This window comes from Halichoerus grypus, chromosome 13, assembly GCF_964656455.1.
Source record: "Halichoerus grypus chromosome 13, mHalGry1.hap1.1, whole genome shotgun sequence".
Taxonomy (NCBI): Eukaryota; Metazoa; Chordata; class Mammalia; order Carnivora; family Phocidae; genus Halichoerus; species Halichoerus grypus.
The window spans coordinates 57,325,397-57,350,902 of NC_135724.1; the positions used below are offsets into that span (position 1 = coordinate 57,325,397).

The 25,506-nt window shown below is 36.1% G+C and overlaps 1 protein-coding gene across 1 annotated transcript in view; it reads right to left on the minus strand.

The window, feature by feature from the left end:
• Window positions 1–253: 253 nt before the first annotated feature.
• Window positions 254–25,506, minus strand: part of LOC118527372 (transmembrane protein 135-like) — a 77,010-nt gene continuing 51,757 nt past the window's right edge. Inside the window, exons 2-5 of the mRNA XM_078060537.1 lie at window positions 15,927–15,968; window positions 4,289–4,435; window positions 1,094–1,163; window positions 254–277 (exon numbers count right to left, since the gene is read on the minus strand). Of these exons, the coding sequence (XP_077916663.1) occupies window positions 254–277; window positions 1,094–1,163; window positions 4,289–4,435; window positions 15,927–15,968 (283 nt within the window). The remainder of the gene's footprint in view (window positions 278–1,093; window positions 1,164–4,288; window positions 4,436–15,926; window positions 15,969–25,506) is intronic.

Sequence of the window (25,506 nt, forward strand, 5' to 3'; positions counted from 1 at the left end):
GAATTTGTGGCAGGTGGTGCCACCTGCACCAGACTAACTGCATGAAAATGACTTCCTCCCCAGAGGTGGTGGTGATGGAGGATGGAAGGACGGCAGGCACAGAACGGGGGACGGGTGTGAGCAGAGACAGTCTAGTACACAAATATACTAGGGAGGGAGGAATTTCTGCCAGTGGGCACAGCTAACTTCCTTCATGTAGAGTAACTGTTGAACATGCTCCAGTAACCTCCATGCCTTCAAAAATGTAACAGCTTTACAAGTCCAACACCAAATGCCACTGTATCAGATTGCGCACAGGGTATGTGTATGACTGCTGATCCACTAGTAGACAGCATACCCCAGGAACCTTGTTCTAGCACGCATTCTAATGAGAACACATTACAACATATAAATTTTAATAACTTTATTTTTCTGTCTTTTTTGCTGTTGTTGCTTCACCTTCTCTTCTACTTTAAAAGTTTTACACTTATTTTTTTATACAATTTTATTTATTTGAGACAGAAAGAGAGAACATGAGCAGGGGAGGGGGCAGAGGGAGAGGAAGGGCAAGAAGCAGACTCCCCCTGAGCAGGGAGCCCGAAACGGGGCTTGATCCCAGGACCCTGGGATCATGACCTGAGCTGAAGGCAGACACTTAACCGACTGAGTCACACAGGCACCCCTTCACTAACTTTTAAATAAGCGAATTTTAAAATTAATTAACCAAGGATCTGGTAAATGAATACTAAAAGCTAAATTGTTATCTATTTTTCACAAATTTCTCATTCTTCAAGTCAAATGCAAAGAATGATAGCAATTACTGTCTATTTTTCCATTTACTTTGAAATCATGCTTTAATTCAAAAGTTATTTCTATATGGGGCACGCCTGGGTGGCTCAGCCAGTTGAGTGTCTGACTTTGGCTCAGATCATGATCTCAGGTCCTGGATTAAGCCCAGCATCTGGCTCTGTGCTCAGTGGGGAGTCTACTTGTCCCTCTCCCTCTGCCCCTCCCCCCACTCATGTTTTTTCTCTCTCTCAAATAAATACAATCTTTAAAAAGTTATTTCTGTATATATTCCCCATGGCTAACAGTGATACTTTTATATACTTACTTTAATGCAATAAGAGATGCAATTATCTTCATAGTGTTTGCAACACCTATGCCTTGGTCCATGCTTACATCTGAAATAAGACAAAAATAATAAATGATGTGTATGTGTGTAGATGTGCTTAACACTCTCTAACCAAAAAAAGCAGAAAACATTACCTACTTGTTTCTAAATGCATGCATCTTTTGGTTTCTTAGGACATAAAAAAGCAAAGATAACAGATTTTTTTTTCTTTTCAGTTCACCATTTGACACAGTGCATAAAATATGTGACTGCAGTCAAAATACTTAAATGCAGAACAGAAAAAACATTGGTAAATATTTGTGACTAAATATGAAAAATATGTAATATATTATCTCTATACTCTGCCAAATCTTTTGGAAGCTTTAAGTTGCTTACTGTAGAGTATAACGGTCATAAGTCACCCATGAAGTCAGTACTTGAGCAACAATCATAATGAGAAAGTGCTCAGGTTACAGGAATTTATACTTAATTATATTTGAGAGAAAACATCTGGAAAAGAAACATGATACGGTATTAGAATTCAAAATTCAGTTTTTAAAATAAATAGAGTAATAGATCATGTGGGAATTCAAAAGTAGGTTATTTGTGATTTAAATGCAAACCACTTGGTCCTCTGGTGTTTAGTAAATGTTTCTGCTGGGGGGGCTACTGTTCAAGACACATAGATTTTTAATTATTTGGTATGCTGACTCCAGGACTATATTGAGGCGTAAAAAAGTAAGTAAAATATCTAACAGGGGTCTGGCTCTCCCCCTTTCTCTATGAAGTGTTCATGTTCCAAAATGAGTAGTCTTTGTAATTCTTGCAGACTGCAGTTAATTAATTATCTCATGGTTGGAACACATTAAGTTTCTTGTTTGTAACAATAATGTGTAGAGTGATATTCTGGCTCCACACCTCTTTAATTCCATTTGCAAACTGATTAGCAAAACCCTTTCGGAAATCCAATTCTGCACCACAGCTGGCATATACGTGTAGCCCTTCACCGACAAGGGGGCGGCAGGGATTCCTGCTGCCCGTAGCCCTTATGTCATCAGGATGATGGGACATATCTGGCCATGTGAAGTTGAGGGATTAAAGCTGGGACCTAAAAGAGGTAAATCAGAGAGGGGTGGCCATGTGTAAACCATCACTCTTCATACTTCTAAGTGTCCTCTTCAAAGGCATTCCTCAGCCAGTGCTACTGGAACTACACAGAAATCATTAAACTCTCTTTGCTAGTGAAGTTCAATTCTGGTATCAGCTATACTGTCATTTAATCTTCCCTCAGTCTGTTATTAAAACTTCTCAAAACCTGGACTCCCCATCTCCTGTCTTATCTGCTCTGCTTATGTATTACCCTGCATCTGCTTCCACAGCAGTGGACTCACGGAGGCAAGTCTGACAAGTTCTGCCATGACCTGATTAGTTCTGATACCCAAGGCATCATTCACCCACATAATACATTCTCTGCATTCCCGTCTCCGCATTCCCCTCTGATTCATGGTGACATGATTTCCATGAATAGGGATTCCTTGTCTCTTTTCTTCACTCAGGTGATCAGTAACTATTTTGAACTTGCTTAAGAATTAAGAAGTTCATTACCAATCTCACTAGTGGCTATTTACCCAAAAATTACAAAACACTAATTCAAACGGACATATGCATCTCTATGTTTATTGCAACATTATTTACAATAGCCAAATTATGGAAGCAGCCCATTTCAATCAATGAATGGATAAAGAAGAGGTGGTATACACACACACACACACACACACACACACACACACACACACACAGTAATATTCAACCGTATTACTCATATGTGGAATTTAGGAAACAAATGAGCAAAGGGAAAAAAAAAGAGAGAAACTAATCAAGAAACAGACTCTTAACTACAGAGAACAAACTGCTGATTATCAGAGGGGAGGTAGTTAGGGATATGGGTGAAACAGGTGATGGGGATTAAGGAGTGCACTTATCATGATAAAAAAAAGGATATACATAAATTTTTTAAAAAAGTTTACTACCACAATTATTCCTGCCATCTGTTATTCCTTCCCTCCCTCTTACCTTCTGTATGTGCTGTATACTAAAATGAAGACAAAGTCTTTAAATACAGTAAAAATTTTGAGCACCTACTCTGTGCTCATGTACGTGAGGCAACTCACATGTTATTTCATTTAATGGACGCAACACTCCATAACAGAGATCATTAACCCAAGTTAACAGATGAGGACTTTAGGGTCCAGAGTGGTTAAATCACTTGCCCAAAGTCACAAAGCCAGCAGGGGTGAAATGAGAGTCTAAGGTCTGATTTATTGGCTTCAGCTTCCCATAACTGATCCCTAACTTTCTATATTGGCTATTCATTCAACACTCTCTAAAATATCACTACAAAGATTATTTTTATTAACTGATGTTCTAATTTTAAATCACTAAATTTTCTATTAATTATAGATGTATTTTAATATTATATAGAAGTATAATTCCTATACTTGAAATAGCCCAGTGATGGGTATTAAGGAGGGCACATATTGCGTGGAGCTCTGGGTGTTATACGAAAACAATGGATCGTGGATCACTACATCAAAAACTAATGATGTATTGTATGGTGACTAACATAACAACAACAAAAAAAGGACAAAGTTAAAAAAAAAACCAAAAAAACCAAATACTATTTGTATGAAATTCAGACTTCTTTGTATAATATACAAATAAAGATGTTTTATTCCATTTCCAAAGCCCTGAAAATTTCTACTCTTACAAAAAACATTTATGTAAGGTTTGCTCCTTATTATTCCTCTATCTTCTTGAATGTGCCCCAGAACTTTTCTTTCTCCTTTCCACATTTGGAATATTTGATTAGCACATATTAACCTGTTTCCTAAAGTTCCCCATTCTAGCCTCCTACAACTGTGTCTAGTTTGACATAGAAAACTATTACAAGTTCATATAAATCTATTCTAAAGGCATATGTTGGTCTATAGTCCAGACAAAAATAATAAATAACACTGACTTGCCATTATGTGCCTTTTATAAAACTCTATGCACTGTTTCTGGTAAAAAAAAAAAAAAGATAGATATGATATATATGTATATCATTACTGAAAAGAAAATAAAACACCTTGGCAAAGTACAAATATCATATAAAACAGTAACACAGTGTGCTAAATATCAAGATAAAAAACTTACACTGAATCCACAAGTTTCCTGATTAGAGCAATTATATTCAATCTTCTTGGCTTTTCTTCATGTTTCTCTGTCTTTTGTTCCACTTTTGCATATGCTGCTTCTGGTGAATAAGAATGTGTGGGAATTTCTTCCTTCCCTACAATAAACCTAAAGAAAAGAGCACAATGTGAGGCATTTTCACCTTTAAAAAATAAAAGGAAAAAGACAATAAGGAAAAAAAACCCATCCTGATTCTGTTAATATACAAATACATTTTGGAGAGTACCTTATCATTTGAAATAATGTTTTTCAAAATTTAAATAAAATCTTATCCTTTATAAGAAAATGCTGACAGCCATTTCTTTAATAATGCAATAAATTCTTCTATTAAGTTTTCTATTTTAGTTCCAGCATAGTTAACATACAGTGTTATATTAGTTTCAGGTGCATAATACACTGACTCAACATTATTCAGTGTTTATCAAGATAAGTGTACTATTAATCTCCTTCACCTATTTCACCCACCCCCCACCCACCTACCCTCTGGTAACCATCAGTGTGTTCTCTGTAGTTAAGAGTCTATTTCTTCGTTTGTCTCTCTCTCTCATTTTTTTTCCTTTGCTCATTTGTTTTGTTTCCTAAATTCCACATATGAATAAAATAATACGGTATTTGTCCTTCTCTAGCTGGCTTATTTTGCTTAGCATTATACTCTTTAGCTCATCCATGTTGTTGCAAATGGCAAGATTTTATTCTTTTTTGTGGCTCAATATTCCATTGTGTGTATATGTGTATGTGTGTGTGTGTATAAAACCTCTTCTTTATCCTATTGATGGACACTTGGGCTGCTTCCATAATTTAGCTATTGTAAATAATGCTGCAATAAACAGAGGGTACACGTAGTGTCTCTGTGAATTAGTGTTTCTGTATTTTTTGGGTAAATACCCAGTACTGTGAGTACTAGGTTGTAGGGTAGTTCCATTTTCAACTTTCTGGGGAATCCCCATACTGTTTTCTAGCATGGCTGCATCAGTTTGCATTCCCACAAATAGTGCAAGAGGGTTCCTATTTCTCCACATCCTTGCCAACACCTGTTGTTTCCTGTGTTGTTGATTTTAGCCATTCTGCCAGGTGTGAGGTGATAGCTCATTGCAGTTTTGCTTTGCAGTTCCCTGATGATCACTGATGGTGAGTATCTTTTCATGTGTCCGTTGGACATCTGGATGTCTTCTTTGGAGAAATGTTCGTTCATCTTGTCTGCTCATTTTTAAATTGAATTAGTTGTTTTTCAGGCATCGAGTTATAGAAGTTCTTTATAATTCTGGATACTAACCCTTTATCAGATATGTCATTTGCAAATATCTTTTCCCATCCCATAGGCCGTCTTTTAGTTTTGTTGATTATTACCTTTGCTGTGCAGAAGCTTTTTATTTGATGTAGTCCCAATAGTTTTATTTTTGCTTTTGCTTCCCTTGCCTCAGGAGACATCTCTAGAAAAAAGTTGCTATGTCCGATATCAGAGAAGTTACTGCCTGTGCTCTCTTCTAGGATTTTTACGGTTTTATGTCTCACATTTAGGTCCTTAATCCATTTGGAATTTAGCTTTGTGTATGGTGTAAGCCAGTGGGCCAGTTTCATTCTTTTGCATGTTGCTGTCCACTTTTCTCAACACCATTTGTTGAAGAGGCTGTCTTTTTCCCACTGGATATTCTTTCCTGCTTTGTCGAAGATTAACTGACCATATAATTGTGAGTTTACCTCTGGTTTTCTATTCTGTTCCATTGATCTATGTGCCTATTTTTGTGCTAGTACCATGCTTGTTTTGATTACTAAAGCTTTGTAGTATAAGTTGAAGTCTGGAATTGTGACATCTCCAACTTTGCTTTTCTTTTTCAAAATTGCTCTGGCTATTCAGGGTCTTTGTGGTTCCATACAAATTTTAGGATTCTTTGTTCCAGTTCTGTGAAAAATGTTGTTGGTATTTTGATAGGGATAACATTAAATCTGTAGATTGTATACATTTGTGTAGTATGGACACTTTTACAATATTTGTTCTTCCAATCCATGAGCACAGATTATCTTTCCACTTGTTTGTGTAGAAACAGCAACATCTTTTATCAATGTTTATAAATATTGTTTATAAATATATAAACTATATATAATATATATATATAAAATATAAACTATAAAACATTGATAAAAGATAATTTATATATTTTTACACAAGTCTTTCACCTCCTTGGTTAAGTTTATTCCTAGATATTTTATTACCTTTGGTGCAATTGTAAATGGAATTGCTTTCTTAATTTCTCTTTCTGTTGCTTATTAGTATATAAAAATACCATGAATTTCTATATGTTGATTTGCTATCATGCAATCTTACTGAATTCATTTATCAGTTCTAATAGCTTTTTGGTGGAGTCTTTAAGGTTTTCCATATATAGTATCATGTCATCTGCACATAGAAAAAGTTTTACTTCTTCCTTCCTCTTTTCTGATCACTGTGGCTAGGACTTCCAGTACTACGTTAAATATGAGTGGTGAGAGTGGACATCCTTGTCTTGTTCCTGACCTTAGGGGAAATGCTCTCGGTTTTTCACCATTGAATATTATGTTAGCTGTGGGTTTTTCATTTATGGCTTTTATTATGTTGAGGTGTTCCCTCTAATCCCACTTTGCTGAGGGTTTTTATCATGAATGGATGTTTTATATTCTAAAATGCTTTTTCTGCATCCATTAAAATGATCATTTGGTTTTTATTCCTTCTTTTATTGATGTGATGAATCACATTGATTGACTTGTGAATACTGAACCACCCTTGCACCCCAGGAATAAATTCCACTTGATTCTGGTGAATGAATTTTTAATGTATTGTTGGGTTCAGTTTGCTAGTATTTTGTTGAAAATTTTTGCATCTATGTTCAGAAAGAGATATTGGCCTGTATTTCTCTTTTTTTGTAGTGTCTTTATCTAGCTTTGGTATCAGGGTAATGTTGGCTTCATAGAATAAATTAAGAAGTTTTCCTTTTCTATTTTTTGGAATAGTTTGAGAACAGGTGTTAACTCTTCTTTAAATGTTTGGTAGAATCCCCTTGTGAAACCATCTGGTCCTGGACTTTTGTTTGCTGGGACATAGGTTAACATTCTCCTACAATCTTTTTGATTTCTGTGCTTCGGTTGTTACTTCTCCCCTTTCATTTCTAATTTTATTTACTTGAGTCCTCTCTCTCTTTTTATGAATCTGGCTAAAGGCTTATGATTTTGTTGATTTTTCAAAGAACTGGCTCCTGGTTTCACTGATTTGTTCTATTGTTTTTTTAGTTTCTACTTTATTTCTGCTCTAATCTTTATTATTTCCTACCTTCTACTGGCTTGTGGCTTTGTTTGTTGTTCTTTCTCTAGTTCCTTTAGATGTAAGGTTAGATTGGTTGTTTATTTAGGATTTTTCTTGCTTCTTGAGGTAGGCCTATATTGCTATAAACTTCCCTCTTAGAACAGCTTTTGCTATATCCCAGATTTTGGACTATTGTGTTTGCATTTTCATTTCTCTCCATGTATTTTTTATTTCCTCTTTGATTTCTTGATTTACTCATTCATTGTTTAGTAGTATGTTATTTAACCTCCATGTATTTATGTGCTTTTCATGTTTTTTCTTGTGCTTGATTTCTAGTTTCATACCATTGTGGTCAGAAAAGATGTATTTTTATAACTTCAATTTTTCTGAATTTGTTGAGACTTGTTTTGTGGCCTAATATGTGATCTATTCTGGAGAATGCTCCACGTACATTTGAAAAGAATGTGTATTCTGCTGTCTTAGGATGGAATGTTCTGACTATATCTGTTAGATCCATCTGGGCCAATATGTCATTCAAAACCACTGTTTCTTTGTTGATTTTGTTTGAATGATCTGTCTATTGATGTAAGTGAAGTGTTGAAGTACCCTACTATTATTGTATTACTATTGATCATTTTCTTTATGTTTGTTATTAACTGCTTTATGTATTTATTTGGGTGCTCCCAAGTTGGATTCATAAATATTTACAATTTTTATATCTTCTTGTTGGATTGTATTGTTTATGATCATACAGTGTCCTTTGTCCCTTTTTACAGCCCTTGTATGAAAGTCTATTTTGTCGATATAACTTGCTACTCAGGCTACCTTTTCACTTCCATTTGCATGATAGATGTTTCTCTATCCCTTCACTTTCAGTCTGCATATGTCCTTAGGTCTGAAATGAGTCTCTGGCAGGCAGCATGTAGATGGGTCTTGCTTTTTTATCCATTCTGTCATCATGTGCCATGATTGGAGCATTTAGTCCATGTACATTCAAAGTAATTATTGATATGTATGTATTTATTGCCATTTTGTTACTTGACTTATGGTTATTTTGATAGTTCCTCTCTGTTCCTTTCTTCTCTTGCTCTCTTTTTTCATGATTTGTTGGCTTTCTTTAGCAAAATATTTGGATTCCTTATTGTTTTTTTTTAATTTATTAGTGTTTTTTTTAAATTTTTTTATTGTTATGTTAATCCCCATACATTACATCATTAGTTTTAGATATAGTGTTCCATGATTCATTGTTTGCTAGTATGCTCAGTGCTCCATGCAGAACGTGCCCTCCTCAATACCCATCACCAGGCTAAGCCATCCTCCCACCCCCCTCCCCTCTAGAACCCTCAGTTTGTTTTTCAGAGTCCATCGTCTCTCATGGTTCTTCTCCCCCTCCGATTTCTCCCCCTTCATTCTTCCCCTCCTGCTACATTTTTCTTCTTTTTTTCTTTCTTAACATATATTGCATTATTTGTTTCAGAGGTACAGATCTGAGATTCAACAGTCTTGCACAATTCACAGCGCTTACCACAGCACATACCCTCCCCAGTATCCATCACCCAGTCACCCCATCCCTCCCACCCCACCCCCCACTCCAGCAACCCTCAGTTTGTTTCCTGAGATTAAGAATTCCTCCTATCAGTGAGGTCATATGATACATGTCTTTCTCTGTTTGACTTATTTCGCTCAGCATAATACCCTCCAGTTCCATCCACGTCGTTGCAAATGGCAAGATCTCATTCAATTTATTACTGTTTTTGACTTGTAGTTACCGTTAGGTTTATATATAACATCTTCCGCATATAGCAGTCTATGTTCAGCTAATGGTTGCTTAATTTTACTCCTCTCCTCTCCACATTTCAGATATTTGGTATCATATTTTACATCCTTTTATTTTGTGCTTCTCTTGACTGATTTTTATAGATATACTTATTTTTTTGTTGTTTTTGTACTTCCTGTTTTTTCTTACTCTTACTTATGATTTTTGTTTTCCTCTTACAAAGCCCCCCTTAGCATTTCTTGTAGGGCTGGTTTAGTGGTCATGAATTCTTTTAACTTTTGTTTGTCTGGGAAATTCCTTCTAATCTGAATGACAGCCTTGCTGGATAGAATATTCTTGGCTTCCAATTTTTCCCTTTGAGCACTTTCAATATATCATACCAGTCCCTTCTGGTCTGCAACGTTTCTGCTGAAAAATCAGCTGATAGCCTTATAGGGTTTCCTGTATATGTAACCATCTTTTGTTTTTACAATCTTTAAAATTCTTTCCTGGCGCACCTGGGTGGCTCGGTCGTTAAGTGTCAGCCTTTGGCTCAGGTCATGATCCCAGGATCCTGGGATTGAGCCCTGCATCGGGCTCCCTGCCTGGCGGGAAGCCTGCTTCTCCCTCTCCTACTCCCCCTGCTTGTGTTCCTGCTCTCACTATCTCTCTCTCTGTGTCAAATAAATAAAATCTTTAAATAAAATAAAATAAAATTCTTCGTTTATCACTATTTTTTGCCATTTTAATTACTATGTGTCTTGGTGTGTACCTCCTTAGGTTGAATCCTAACAGGGGGATTTCTGTGCCCCTGAATCAGGATCTCTGTTTCCCTCCCATGATGTGGGAAGTTTTCAGCTATTACTTCTTCAAATACATTTTCTGTCCCCCTTTCTCTCATGCTTGATGGAGTCACTGAATTTTCTGAGTCTATTCTCATTATGTAGTATTTATTTGTCTCTCACCTGTTCAGCTTGATTGCTTTCCATTACTCTATCCTCCAGGTCACTTACAGGCTCCTCTGCTTCCTGTAGCCTACTGTTTATTTATTCCATCTATTGTATTTTTAATTTCATTTATCGAGTTCTTCACCTCTGATACATTATTTTTTATCTCTCTCTCTTTTTTAAAGAGTTTATTTATTTATTTGTTTGACAGAGAGAGACACAGCAAGAGAGGGAACACAAGCAGGGGGAGTGGGAGAGGGAGAAGCAGGCTTCCTGCCAAGCAGGGAGCCCGATGCAGGGCTCGATCCCAGGACCCTGGGATCATGACCTGAGCTGAAGGCAGGCACTTAATGACTGAGCCATCCAGGCACCCATTTTTTATCTCTTTGTCAAGAGTTTCACTGATGTCCTCCACCCTTTTCTGAAGTCCACTATCTTTATGAGCATTACTTTAAATTCTTTATCAAACATCTTACTTTTTTCTGTTTCACTTAATCTCCTGCTGTGATTTTGTCCTGTTTTTTCATTTGGGACATATTCCTCTGTTTCCTCATTTTGTCTGTCTGTGTCAGTTTCTCTTTGTTAGGAAAGTCAGCTACACCTTCTGCTCTTGAAAGTAATGGCTTCATGAAGAAGAGGTCCTGTACTGCTCTGCAGTATAGTGTCCCCTGTTCACCAGAACCTGGCACTTCAGGGGAATCTCCTGTTTGTGTTGCTTGTGTTGTGTCTGAGTCGCTTTTTCTTTCAGTCCAGACATCTTCATTGACTCTGTATCTGTTGTGGGCTTTGCTTGCTTTCTGTGGTGTTAGTGAGACACAGGCTGCGAGCTCTGAGAAGACATCAGGTGAGCTAAGGGCTGAGGTCAGCATGCTTGGAGTGTGCCAGTCCTCAGGAGAACACATGGGCAAGGCACACTGCTAGCAGGTTAGGTAGCAAGTGTCTGTGCAGTGCTGCCCACAGGTGGCCCTGTGTTTATGCTGGGCAGCAGGGGAGGAAAATGGTGCCTGCCACCTCCTTTGTTCCCAGAGAAGTCCCCTAACACACTCAAAATCAGTATAAACATATCTTCCTCTTGTTTGTCCCAGGCACTATGCAAACTGTCATTTCTATGTTGCCTCTCTATGGGCTGCTGTATCTTTAAAGGCAAGATCCAGCTATCACTCACTCTCCCATCTTGCCCGGTGCTGAGTCAGCTGACTTTTTAAGCTCCAGACTCCAAATCCTGTGATTTATACAAACTCATGGAATTCAGCCCCTCTGGTTTTCAAAGCCAGATGTTATGGTTTGGGATCCCTAGTGTGAGAGACTGTTTTCTTTCCCCTCTCTACACCCGTAGCTCCCTCCCTCCTGTGGGCAGCTCCCAACCACTGTTTCTACCCTTGGTAACCTCTCAGATGCAGCTTTTTTTTCTTTAAAGAGTTCATTTATTTATTTGAGAGAGAAAAAGAGAGAGGGAAAGCACAGAGGGAGAATGAGAGGGAGAAGCAAACTCCCCACTGAGCAGAGAGCCCGACATGGCACTTGATCCCAGGACCCTGAGATCATGACCTGAGCTGAAGGCAGACACTTAACTGACTGAGCCACCCAGGCACCCCCTCAGATGCAGCTTCTTTACATTTAGTTGTGGAGTTTGTTCTACCCATCTTTGGATTGCCCTCTAGCGTATTTACATCGATGTGAGTGATATCTAGTTGTCAACATGGGATGGGGTGAACTTAGGGTCCTGCTACTCCACCATCTTCCCAAGCTTCCCAACAATGCACGTATTTTAAAATCAAATTAACCAAGTAAAATACAGCATAACACTTTTATGATGCACCCTTTTAACCTAAGTTACCACTTTTTAAAGATATTACACACCTTGAAGTTTTTTCAAACAAAAAAGCAGGTGAAATATTTACTTGGGTCTACTAGTTGATCAAAAAATTCTATTTTTTTGTCTAAATTCTACTAATAGTTACAATTGAATGAGGTTCTCATTTTTCAGTATAAAGTTATATCTCATGTCACTTTGAGTCATAAAATAGCTGCAATGCAATATTAGGTCATATAAAGATATTCAGGGAAATGGAGGAAACTAAAGACTGAGAATCATAAAATGGTCAAGATTCCATGCATTCTCACATAATTTCATTAGAAAACCTTAAACTCAATATTATTCTAATCTAGTTATTTCTCTTCTGAAAAACCTAATATCTGGGAGAAGACACTATTCTTATCTCATCAAAACTGGAGTATTTTTTTCCCAGACAATGCGAAAGAAAAGAAAGAAAAGAAAAGAAAAAAAGAGTTGCTACCATTAGATATCATTCAATCAGTATCCTTTACTAGTTTTCCATTTTTGCTGTTTGTATCTTCACTATGAGTCATTGCTCTTATAAAGAATAACTAAGCTTTCTTAAGAGAACTCTACCTGCTGAACTTTCAGAAAATACCATAAAATGCAGACAAAAACAAGGGATCAGTAATACTACACTAAGGTTCTGGAACATGGGACCTATGACAAATAGAATAAGAAAATGTAAACACTCAGAAAAGAGAGGTGAAACAAGCTATTACTATCAACAACTGTATCCCATCTCATTCGGACAAACTTGGTAAAATATCTAGCTTATTAAATCATAAAGGGCATGTAATGAGATTGTCACAAGGTGGCAGCTGTGCAGTCTCAGTAGCTGTTATTCCAAAAGAATTTGGTTCTTAATCATGGGTGTGCATGGAGAGTTCAAGGTCTGTACTACTGTTCTTTATAAACAAGACAAAAACTATGTTAGAACAGATAAAATCATCTCTCTCACACTGTTCATAACACTGTTTCTCTTTTGGCCAGGACTGACCATCTCAGATTAGAGGTCACTTCCTTGGAGAAACTGTCCCCGCCCAAGCTGCAGTGAGTTAGCAATCCTTCCCTTGTGCTATCAAAGCCCAATGAGTCCCCAATAGCAGAAGCACCTTATTAGTAGTTTGCATCTCCCATTAAACTGTGGGTCTGTGAGACTCTATACATCTTTTGCTATTACACCCCAGGGACTGGCACATAGTAAAAATTTAATTAATACATACTGAATGATCAAATATAGTAATAATGAGCATTTTCTGAACATTTACTATATGACAGGACAGTACAGAGGATTAAATCATTTAATCCTCATAGCAACACTACGAAGTAAGTAGGTGCCATCATTTCCGTGAGAGTTAGCATGAAAAAGCATTTGACCACATCCAAAAACAATTACTTGGACCCAAAAAACTGTCTGACTCTAAAGCCTGGGCTCTTAATCACTAAGCTGCCTATACACTTCTAAGTATTAAACTATGTTGATGCAGGTTTGGTATACCATAAGGCTCCTGAACTGGTTCCCAGCCTTTGACTCTATCTTTGACTCTATCTGTTCTCATAACTTCTACTAACTTAGCAAGAATTAATAACCATTTTTTTCCAGAATATTTTCCTATAATACAGAGTAAATTCTAAGTGCAAATAGTTATCCAGCCCCTTATTTTGAGTGGATTTGACGAAGAGACACAAAAATATCGGATACATTTTGAGTTTCTGTAAGGATTCTGGGAGCCTATGGAGAGACACGGGAAAAGGCAAAGTTTTCTCTTTAGGAAAACCAACTTTTGGTTTTGTTATAAACTTTTGACATAACATAGAATCTTCACATTCAATGCAACAACAACAAAAAGTTATTTTCTGAAATGTTTCATGATCTTTCAATGAAAAATATAATATGAAAAAATTACCGCTGTGTATTATGACTTAGTTACTGTTACCACAGAGTTTCCACAACCAAAGATACTCTTATTCACACAGGGGACTCAATTTGTCCCCTCCCAAACTAGCTTCCTTGCACACCATCTGATTTTCTGTTAATAGCACCTTTTTTCATGTACTTAGGTTTTCAAAACTTGGCTCGTAGCAAGGATTGGAGGGAAAGAGGAAGAAGGAAAATATCAATCAGTAGGTCTTCATTTCCTTCGACACCAGTCTCAACTTTGCCTCTTTCTCTTTAATCCTCCACTGTCGCCAAATCCCAGTCCTTATCACTTCATCTTTCTTCCTTCTGATTCTCTCTTTCACAATGTCTGTCCCAAATACTGTGGCCAGACTAATCTTTCTGAAACAATGTCAACTACCCTGCTCAAAACCCTTTAGTGGCTCTCTACTGCCCATCTTATCAAATTCAAATTTGTCTTCTTTTTTTTCTGTTTAGGTCTTCCAAAATCTGGCCCTGCTCTGACCATCATTTAAAAAATCAAAAAACCCCACAAAACCTTATGATCCCTAAAATAAGCTTTTCATACCAATTAAGTTGATTTTCCCACTCTTACCTCATATTTTATGTTTATAATTTTCATACTTTTGCTAACATTATTCACTTCTACCCAGAAGGTTCCTCCTCTTCCCTTCTAGTTCTCTAAAGCTATCCTTCAAGTGCAGTTTAAGGCTTATCCCCATAAGAATAATAATAACAGTAATAGCCAACATTTCTTGAGCACTATGTGCCATGCACAGTTCTAAACACTTTTCATGCATTAACTCATTTGATCCTCAAAATAACCTAAAAAAGACAGTCATATGAAATCTTCTAGCATACCGAAGGCTACCCTAATTTTTCCCTCCTATATTTATAATAAATACTCCACACCTAATCTTCACTAAGCATCTACTATATGTACTTAGGAGAATAAAAGAGGCAACATTTATAATACAAACTGGAAGAGCATTAGGTTTCAAGTAAGTATATGCAGTCACTGTGTGACATTAAATTAGTTAAGTATTCTAAGCCTCACGTCACATGGGCATAAAAATACCCATCTCACAGAACTGCTGTGAAAATTTTCTAATCTATGTGAAAATGCTTGGTGAACTGTAAAATACAATGGAAGTGCTGCCAACCAACTTTTCTACACTATCTACTACTATCGGCCAATAACTATGGCAAGAGATGGCATACAGGGTGAAAAGCAGATTCTAGTGACTCTAGTGAAGCTTATGATTCAAAATGTGTCTGACATGAGCCCTGTCCTAATGAAGCCCATAATGTGGTACCACACAATTCAGTATTTAATTTTGCAGTAATTATTCACATGTAGCTTTGTTTTTCCAATGCTCCTTGAAGAGAGAGTTCTTCTAATTCTTTCCTAACACCCAGTGATATGAGGCACACAATAGGTCCCAAAAGCAGTTGTTGATTTTTTTTTTTTTTCAAAGATTTCACTTATTCATTTGACAGAGAGAGACACAGTGAGAGAGGGAACACAAGCAGGGGGAGTGGGAGAGGGAGAAGCAGGCTTCCCGCTGAGCAGGGAGCCCGATGTGGGGCTTGATCCCAGAACCCTGGGATCACGACCTGAGCCGAAGGCAGACGCTTAACGACTGAGCCACCCAGGCACCTCCAAAAACAGTTGTTGATTGACTGATTTTTAGGGGGGAAGAAATCCAATAAATTAGACTCTTTTAATAAAATATCGTAAAAGTGACTGTGACTCCTGCAATTATTTTGGGCTAGAAAACTAAGTCGATAAACATCTATTGTAATTATGCGCAATAATATTACTTTTTGAAAAAGTTAACTTGCAAATTCTCTCTTAACATAAGGTAAATAAACTACTTACCTAAGAGCAGAGAATGTAAATCCTTTCAAACCATCTTTGCACCTAAAACAATAAAAATTATGATAAAGTAACAATTTTTGAGATATAAAGTAGTATATTAAGTAGCTATTAAAATTTATTCTGAAACAGATGACTTTTATTTTTAAAATTTTTTTATTTTTTTAAAGATTTTATTTATTTATTTGACAGAGAGAGAGAGACAGCGAGAGAGGGAACACAAGCAGGGGGAGAGGGAGAGGGAGAAGCAGGCTTCCCGCCAAGCAGGGAGCCCGATGTGGGGCTCAATCCCAGGACCCTGGGATCGACCTGAGCCGAAGGCAGATGCTTAACGACTGAGCCACCCAGGCGCCCCTGAAACAGATTACTTTTAAAAGGTGAAACTTTTAGGACTCAGTGATCTGAGCAGTACAAATGCAACAAACAAGCAAGCCATCTTACACAGGATGATTAAAATTTCCTATGTCAAATTAACATAATTTAAGGCTCAACTCTCCTATTTGCAGGTGGAAGAGAGATTTAAGTATATCTTCTAAGGGCTCCATGTGGACTTAAAATGAAGGCTCAGAGTGGAATATTCATTTTACCCAATCCCTGGGGGAGCAAATTGTTGAGAAGAAAAGGCCACATACACCTGCTGGGTATTATGAATAGATCAATTCAAGGTCCTGACTTCTCCCTACTTATTAATTCAGTGAATGCAGAGCAATGTAGAGCTGGCAGGCACAAAAAGGCTTCAAGTTTAGTTCAACAGTTTTAACTTTTGAGTAAGCCCAATCAGAATGGATAACATAGCAACGGGAACAGAGTGGGGGTAAGGGGAGGGCACAGAGGCAGGAGTTCAAATAATATTTATTGAGTATTTACTATTGCTGGGCATTGTTTTGGGCACTTTATATGTGTTGTCTCATTTAATTATATCACACCTCTATGAATAAGTATTTCTCTATTCTATAGCTGGGCAGAGGCCCCCTCCCCCAAAACGGGCAACTTCCAAGAGGTCACAAAATAAATAATAGTCGGAATTCAGGAAAAAAAAAGTTCCTCTGACTTAAAAACTGTGGTTTTCTCTTATACCTCCTTCTGAAATAGTGTATTCCTTTTAACTGGGGGAAGGTTCAAACTGCATGACAATTAAAAAAAGATTCTCAGATCTGCAAAAAATATTTAAACAAGATTTTAAAATGGGGACATTACTATACTAGTCTTAATGGCCTGCTTTATAAGTATGATCAAGTTACTAAAGAATTGTTGTATATCTAGTATCAGAATCCTTTGGAGAAACTATAGAGATTGGTGATACAATGATGCTCAAATGTATGTTAATTTTAGACACTGGATATTCTTGGATAAAAAGTACAGCCTCAAATCTAATTGGGCAACTCTCTCAGTATACCTTTTATATGAAAGGTCACAAAGGAAATGCATAAAAATATAAGAAGTCCTTCTGAACAAGTCTAAATGTAGATATTTTTACTGGGGGACACACAGAATCTCAGAAAAGAATTTAATTCGTGTGCATAGATCTTTTAAAACACTTAAGAATTCATTTTAATTAAGAAACATGATCTACTTTGCGATCATGTTAACAGTGAGAAATGTAATCACAGAATTTAGCTAACATACTACATAATTACTCACCCCACACAGAATGAGGGTAAAGGCAAAAGAATTCATATGTTAAGCTAAAAATATGCATGAGAAAATTATAGCATTAACATTCTTAAACTTATCTTTTTTCCATCTGAAGTGTTTCTCAGTAATTTAAAACCCATAATTGGGCAATTTCTAGATAGGTGGGGTGGTGAGCGGGTTAGGCTAGGCGTCTACTGACTGGAAAACAGAAAGCAGCAGATTGATTAAAGATTACATACAAGTGGGAACAAATTTTGGCTTAGGTACGCTATTGTTAAGAGATAGCCATTTATCTTTGTGCAATGCTGAATAGATAAAGGATTCTGACAACTTGGTCTAATCAGGATTGCATATTTGTGACCTTAAACAATAAATCTAATTGCAGACCAAACATCAAAAAGTAGCTTTCAAATAAAAAAGGGCATGTACAAATGAATTTGCAATTTCATTATGATGGAAGTTTGGTTCTTTCAGCAGAACCCTGTGGGAAGCACTTCATACTGATAAAGTCTTAGCCTGAATTCAAAAGGGGCTATTCTTCTTTCCATTCATGTGTATAAGGTCTGTTAATGTAATTGAGGGTCAGATGTCTATGTCAAAAGAACAAAAAAGTAATTATTCCCCTAAAAAGAATCTTTAAAATAATAATATTGCCCTGCATTTTGATACCAAGAGTATTGTCTGAGCCTTAGCCTAACTATGAAACACTATCGTAATCTGAGTTAAATGTAAAAAGTATGGTATGCACAGAAAGATTTATACAGAACAGACCCCATTAGAAGGGGCCTCACTATTTAACAGATCCAGTTATTATAATGCAAATCAAATTACTTTCTACATTCAGGTCTTAAGGCTCACTGATTTCCTCAACAAATACTGACTGAATGCCTACTATGTGTAAGCACTAGTTTCAGATCTAAGGAGGTAACAGCGGACAATACAGAATCTCTGTTTCCATACAGGTGACATTCTGGGCCAGGGAAAGGTCCGAGGAAAACAAGTAAATATATCTGGTGGTGATAAGTGCTATGGCAAAACACAACGCAGGGGAAGAGGAGAAACAGATGTGGTCGGGCCTTCTTATCTTAGGTAGTGTAATCCAGAAGGGCCTCTCCAAGAAGGTGAAATTTGATGATGTGATCAGAAGCCTTACAGGATGGAGGGAAGAGTATCTGATTGAAGGAAGAGCAAGCACAAAGCTCCTGACTAGGAGTTTTCGTGGCACTGAAGGAGAACAGCAAAGTAGATTACTGTAGCTGGAACAAAAGAGGGGAGGGAAGCCGTGGTAGGAAAGGAGGTCACAGTCACAGTGGAGGAGGGAAGGAGTGGTCCAAAGTTCTTGGTAGGGCCCTTTAGGCATGGTAAAAAAAAAAAAACCAAAACAAAACCTCAGCAGAAGAGTGACAAAGACCTGTCTTAAATTTTAAGATAATCTTTGGTTGCTCATTGGAAAACAAACCACAGGAAGGCAAGGTTAACAGCAAAGAGGCGAGGGGTGCCTGGGTGGCTCAGGCGGTTAAGCGTCTGCCTTCAGCTCAGGTCATGATCTCAGGTCCTGGGATGGAGCCCCAGCTCCCAGCTCAGCGGGGAGTCTGCTTCTCCCTCTCCCTCTGCCTCTCCCTCTGTTTGTGCTCTGTCTCTCTGTCTCTCAAATGAATAAAATCTTTAAAAAAAAAAAAAACCAGCAAAGAGGTGAATTAGGAGGGGAAAGACGATTGTGGCTTGACTAGGTCATTAAGTGGTAGAGGTAGAGAAAAGTGGTAAGACTCCAAAGGTATTTCAAAAATAGAGTTGGTGGAATTCCTTGATGGTACAAGAGAAAGAGAAAATTTACAAATTATTAAAATATTTTTGATTTGAGCAAGCAAAAGGATAAAACGTCCGTTTACTGAAGTGAGGAAGACTACGGGAAGAACAGGTTTGAGGAGAAAATCAGTTTTATTTCGGACATGGTAAGTTTGAGATGACTGTTACCTACAAATGGAAATGTTAATGAAACAAGTGGCTGCTGTACAGGTTTGGGGGTCAAGGAAGAGGGGTGATTCATCTATAAGTAGAACTTAAATCCACAGTACAATCATCTAGGAAATAAGTGCCAATAGAGAAAATACCCAGGGACTGAGTGTATTTTATTTCTCTATTATTTTATAGTGCAGAAAATCTGTTCCATAGGAAAAAAACAAAAAACAAAGTCATTTCTCTTCCTAAAGAAATTGTTCTCTAATACAAAGTCTCATTTTTATTTTTGAGCGTGCATAAATATAATGCCTATAACTCATGTACACACAGACTTTTCTATTAGTTAGCCTATAAATGGCATAAATATCTAGTAAGAGTCAATCGTAGTTACTGAATCTCTACATTTGCAAGGTTATGTGCAAGGTTCAGGAAAGAGGAGGAGGAAAAAGTGCAGCACCATATCAAACAACTTAGGTGATACACAACTTATTAGAGAGGTTCAGGCTGGAATTATACACTGTGGAGAAGAAAGTATAAAGTTTAATACTGTTATTAGAATAATATACTTGGTCAAATGCCAATGAGAGGGGGAACCCACAAACACAATTTTTTTTTTAAATTGTAAGTGTAAATGATAGTTAAAAAAAAAACAAAACAATTTGCCCATAAAGATTCTTTGTCTCACGCTTAATTTCCATGAAATTATTTCCGGGAGATACTTTTATTTTTATTACCAAATTACACCAGCAGATGTCACTAGTAAACCATTTTCTGAAGAGTTTGTAGCTCTGTGAGGTGATTTATCATTTTTTGCATGTTTTCCCTTAAAAACACATTTACTGACATTTGAAATGTTGTTAATCTTAGCTACATTGCATTAAATTCCCACAAGTAAATATCGTCATATTAGACTTTTAATTACAGCTGATGTTCATTCCTATCATTCTATACAGTTATGAAATCTTTAAGAACACCCCACCATTTGACACCAACATAAAATCTGATATGTACATGTGCTATATCATTATGGTCTCTATTAAGCTGAAAACAATGAAAACTATTTTGTTTCCCACTTTTTTTATTTGGTAAACATAATGGAATATAAAAGATGTAGTACTCAATAAATCTTTAAAATATTTCTTGAAGGCAGTGCATGCTACAGTGGAAAAGACTCTTGATTTGAATGATTCACAGTCATAACTTCACTACCAACCTGGAGTAAATCATTTAACTTTAGGGTTCAATTTTGTTGTCTGTTAAACAAGAGCCTGGAAGTAAATTACCTTCATAATTGACTGACTGAATGTCTTCTAATTCTGAAATTCTACCAATTATTTTATCATTTTATTTACTGCTACTGTTATTAGAAATCACAATAGAAAAATAGAATGAATTATTCTGTCACTAGTAACATAAACAAAAAATTGATCTCACCATCGAGAATAAAAAAATTTTTTAAAAACCATACAAAAAACCCCCCTGAATTTGCCTTGAGATTACTGGCCTGCTACTAATATTATTACATTTGCTTATTGTTTTGTAATACTTACTGATGTGGAACTTATTCCTGCAGAGGTTCAAAGGGAACCTTTTCTTTTTTAACTTTAAGATTACAAGACCAACTATTGGATTAGTCTGCTATAGAAAGACCTGATAAGAAACACCATCAAATAAAAGAAGGAATTCTATAGATATAATCTCAATAATGATTAAATGTTACATTATTATCTATATTAAATATCAATGCTGAAATAGAATTAATGAGAAAACGTACAAATGTTGTTTATATACATATGAAAAAGTGGTCAAAAAGAAATATCTGAAACCCTTGATAGTAGGCTACCTAATGAAGTCGAATGGGTTAAGATGCATGAAAAGAACATAACCTTTTACTCTCTATTTATATATTACTAAAAAAATTTTTACAAGTATATATTTATATATTGTGTAGTTTCATTTAAAACATCAATACTTGAGTACTTAGGAACAGATTAAACAGTGCAAATTATTCATCTCTATTTCACCCCCACAATGGCAGAGAATGTAAACTCAAAGTAGTCAACTTCACTGTTGTAAAAGTTTTGTAAAATTACTAACTAAAGTAGATAGTTTAGATTAAAATTTTCAGAAACTATATCCCCAATCAACATGGATAATTAGGTGACTACAAGGATTAAAAAAAGAAAGAAAGAAAGAAACATGCATTAAGTATCAATTTCAGAGTTCTGTCCATTTTTAATCACTGAATTGATTAAAAGGAAACTCAAATATTGATTAAATATTACATCATCTATCTTTATTCGCTCAACAGTCATTTCTTTATTGGGCAGCTAATACACAGAAAACACTGTATTGCTTATTTCTTGAGGAAGGGAAAGATAAATTATATGCCATCTCTGACCATTAAAAAAAAGGTATATGCAAAGCTCTGTGTTTGTTTCTCATAAGAATAAAAATAACCTTGACTAAAAGTTATAACCTTGACTACAAGTTATGACACAAAATTTCTTGTATCAGTAGTGCTTCTCAAGAGTTTAATTACTCTACCGTGCTTTATATTTATAATTCAGCTTCAAATTTCTTTGTCCAGTCTTTTTCTTCATTTATCTTCTTAAATTATTTGATTTGAGAAAAGCAGTACATGCAAAACCATAATTAACGATGCTAAAAGACTGGCAATAAATAGAGATGAATTAGATTTAAAATAGTTGAGTACATTGATAAGCCTTAAAATATTCTATTCTGTTGATTATATTGTAATCACCTAAGTCACTCAGTATCAAAAACAAGTTACATTATTATATGTGAACAAAATTATTTAAAACAGAAAATGCTTAAAGTTCAGGCATATAGAAGGTATAAAAAGAATGACATATAAAGTTAATTATAAATAATAGTTACAGATAATAGCTGAATCAAAATCAAAGTTTTGATTTGTCTAATTATTACTGGTATTAAAAACATAAATATATTTGGAGTGAATATGACTGAAAAGTTTAATGTGAAAGTTAAAAAAGGAACCAGAATGCCTATTTAAATGCTTCAAATTTGTGACTCATTGTTGTATTTATTATAAAGAAAACTCATGCAATTTTATATAGTTTTTTTTTTTTAAATGAAAGAAAAAGTCCATGATTTTACTGAAATGTTTTAATACACTTGGGCACCCTGGGTGGCTCAGTGGGTTAAGCATCCAACTCTTGATTTCAGCTTGGGTCATCAGGGTTGTGAGATCGAGGCCTGCGGCAGGCTCCTCGCTGGGCATGGAGCCTGCTTAAAATTCTCTCTGGCCCTCTGCCCCTCCCAGCCACCCCACCCCCGCCCCCGCTCATGCACACTCGCATGCGTTCTCTCTCTCTCTCTCAAAAAAAAAAAAAAAGTTTTAGTACAGCATTGGAAGATCTTAAAATCATATATCCTAAACCAATACAGCATTGAAAATGACATATTCCTGAATCTAGTTGACTTCTAAAAAAGGAAGGTTATAGTATATCCATAAGTTGATTAATATATTTATGTTAGAGACTGAGCAGCCCTGGTATATTCTTATTTCTCTGGCTCCCTTTTCTGGCTAGATATATGCCAAGTCTAGCCCATTCAGCAGAGTTGGACAGGATTAATGTATTTGGTGGTTTCCTAATGTTAATGAAAATGTCAATGTTTCCACAAGGGATGTGCAAGTTCTGGGATTAGGCTGCTCTTGAGGCCATCTGCATCATCTTTGTTGAACTCAACTTAAAGTTAAATTTTTCTTATTTTGTTTTGAAAACTCACATAAAAGAAAAAACCACTTTTTCTAATTAATTTTCCTAATCCATTTTCAAGTGTAGAAACTCATCTAAGTACTCAGTTATAAATTAGTAACTGAAACTTGATCAACAACTATAGAATTTTGGTTGACACCTGTTTATCATAAGAATAACAAAAAAAGATCGACATGGAATTAATTCCAGCCTTTTGTTTTCGTTTTGTTTAAAAAAACAAACAAACAAAAAAAAACACTTCACTGTCTTAATCACATAGCATGCTCCAATAGCTTAAATCAACAATTTCAATTTACTACTCAGAACTTGGGGTGCTCAATTAAAATACATTCATTGCTTACATACACACAAGAGACTTTTTCTCTTAGATCTAATATTATTTGACTAATAGACTGAGAGAGCTCAGTTTCAGTCTGCATATGGCACTGTATATGAGAAAGCAAAATAACTAATGTTATGTTCCTATCTTAAGAACCTCATACAAAAATCTGAAGTCGGAATAGCAACAAATCAAGAAATTTGAGGACGATTATTTTCTTTGCTTCATGAACACATTATATATCTTCAAACTAATTTTCAACTGGATTTCTTTAAATATAAGTGAATTCTCCAAGAGCATCAAAAATGTTATTTTTGATTCTGGCAAATATTTTACAGTACTTTATTTCATATGGAATGGAACATTGGTGTTTAGCTTTGTTCTCAAGAACCTAAGGGACGTTACTGAAGCAGGCAGCAGTTACGGGTAATCAAGTGTGTTTGTAAGTCCCCAGATGATTATTGTGCACTTTTTCTGGTGTGTCCTAAATATGAACCAAGAATCACCTACAGAATGTTTCTAAAAGAAATGCTAATTAGGATGAATTTCCCTCCCAAAATGAAACAGTAATAGCAATACTAGTCAAGCTTTAAAATACTTGTAAAAGGAGTAGATTTGAGTTGTATTGGACCTAACATGAAAGGCCTGTTTGCAGTTGCTGAGGAAATGGCATGTGTTTAGACCTGACAAATTAACTAGAGGCAAAAGCCAAATTTGAGATCAAAATGGTGTTTTATGTAAATCCAAGGAAAAACTTTGCAAGTTCCTTAAGATCATGGCATTGCAATAGCCACAAATTATTTACATTAAACAGAATTATAACCACAATTCTGAACCAATCCATTTTTTAAAGACTTCAAGACTGGCAAGTATTTTCATTTTTTCTCCCTCCCATAATGGTTGTAAAAGATTAAAACAAATGTTTTCAATTATACAGAATCTTTGAATCAACATTAATTTGTTTTCAAATGCATGTTGGTATCTATGTCATTAAAATAATAATGGCAATTGGTTTTCATACTGAACAAAATAAGCAGCTATTTGAAACTATAACATTAGGCCATGCTTTTTCCTAAGTTTATGCTTATTCAGTATCAAAGTTCAAATCTAAAAATAAAATACGCCATCTATAGGTAATGGAGTAAAAACAAAATTTTGGAAGCTTTTAGAAAACTATTTTCTGATTGAGCACTACAGAGTATCCTAACTCTAAAAGAAATACATTTATTTCAAATACTGCAGCGTACTTCATGCATCTCAAAGATTATGAACTTAATTTGTGGTATGTATAATAGAAATTGGGCAAGTTAACACATACCGGAATTTTGTTGGCCGAAAGTATTAGAAAAATGGAATACTGGAACCTGAGAGAATTATATTTTACAAATTAAGAAACCAAGGCCCAAAGAGGTTAAGTGATCTCCCTGAAAACAGTTTGTTCCTAGACACCCTCACACAACACTAAAATCATTCTACATCCCAGTCAACTCCCTTTCTGCCTGCTGAGGTCTCCCTGTGGAGGAGAAATACCACAGAGAAGCAGTGGGACCTTGGGCCATAGAAAAGAAACCACAAAACATGTGAACACAGAGAGCAATGCTCTTCCAACTAGTTCTATGCAAAGACTTTACACAGGACTGAAGCGCATGGAACCAATTTCCATTTCCTCACTTCCACATGTCTCCTAGCTAAACCTGACGTACTGGGGAGTGTCCTTTGGTCAAGACTCCATGCTGGCCTCTCTCACCCACTTCCTCTTCGACAATAGCTATTATTCACAGCAGTCTCTCCAGGACTTCCTGGACAATCATAAGGCCTACCCTTGGTATTAATTTGCCACCTTTAGCAACAAAAACTCCCAAAGCACCTCAATGTAAACATGAATACAAAAAACAGTACTGAACTG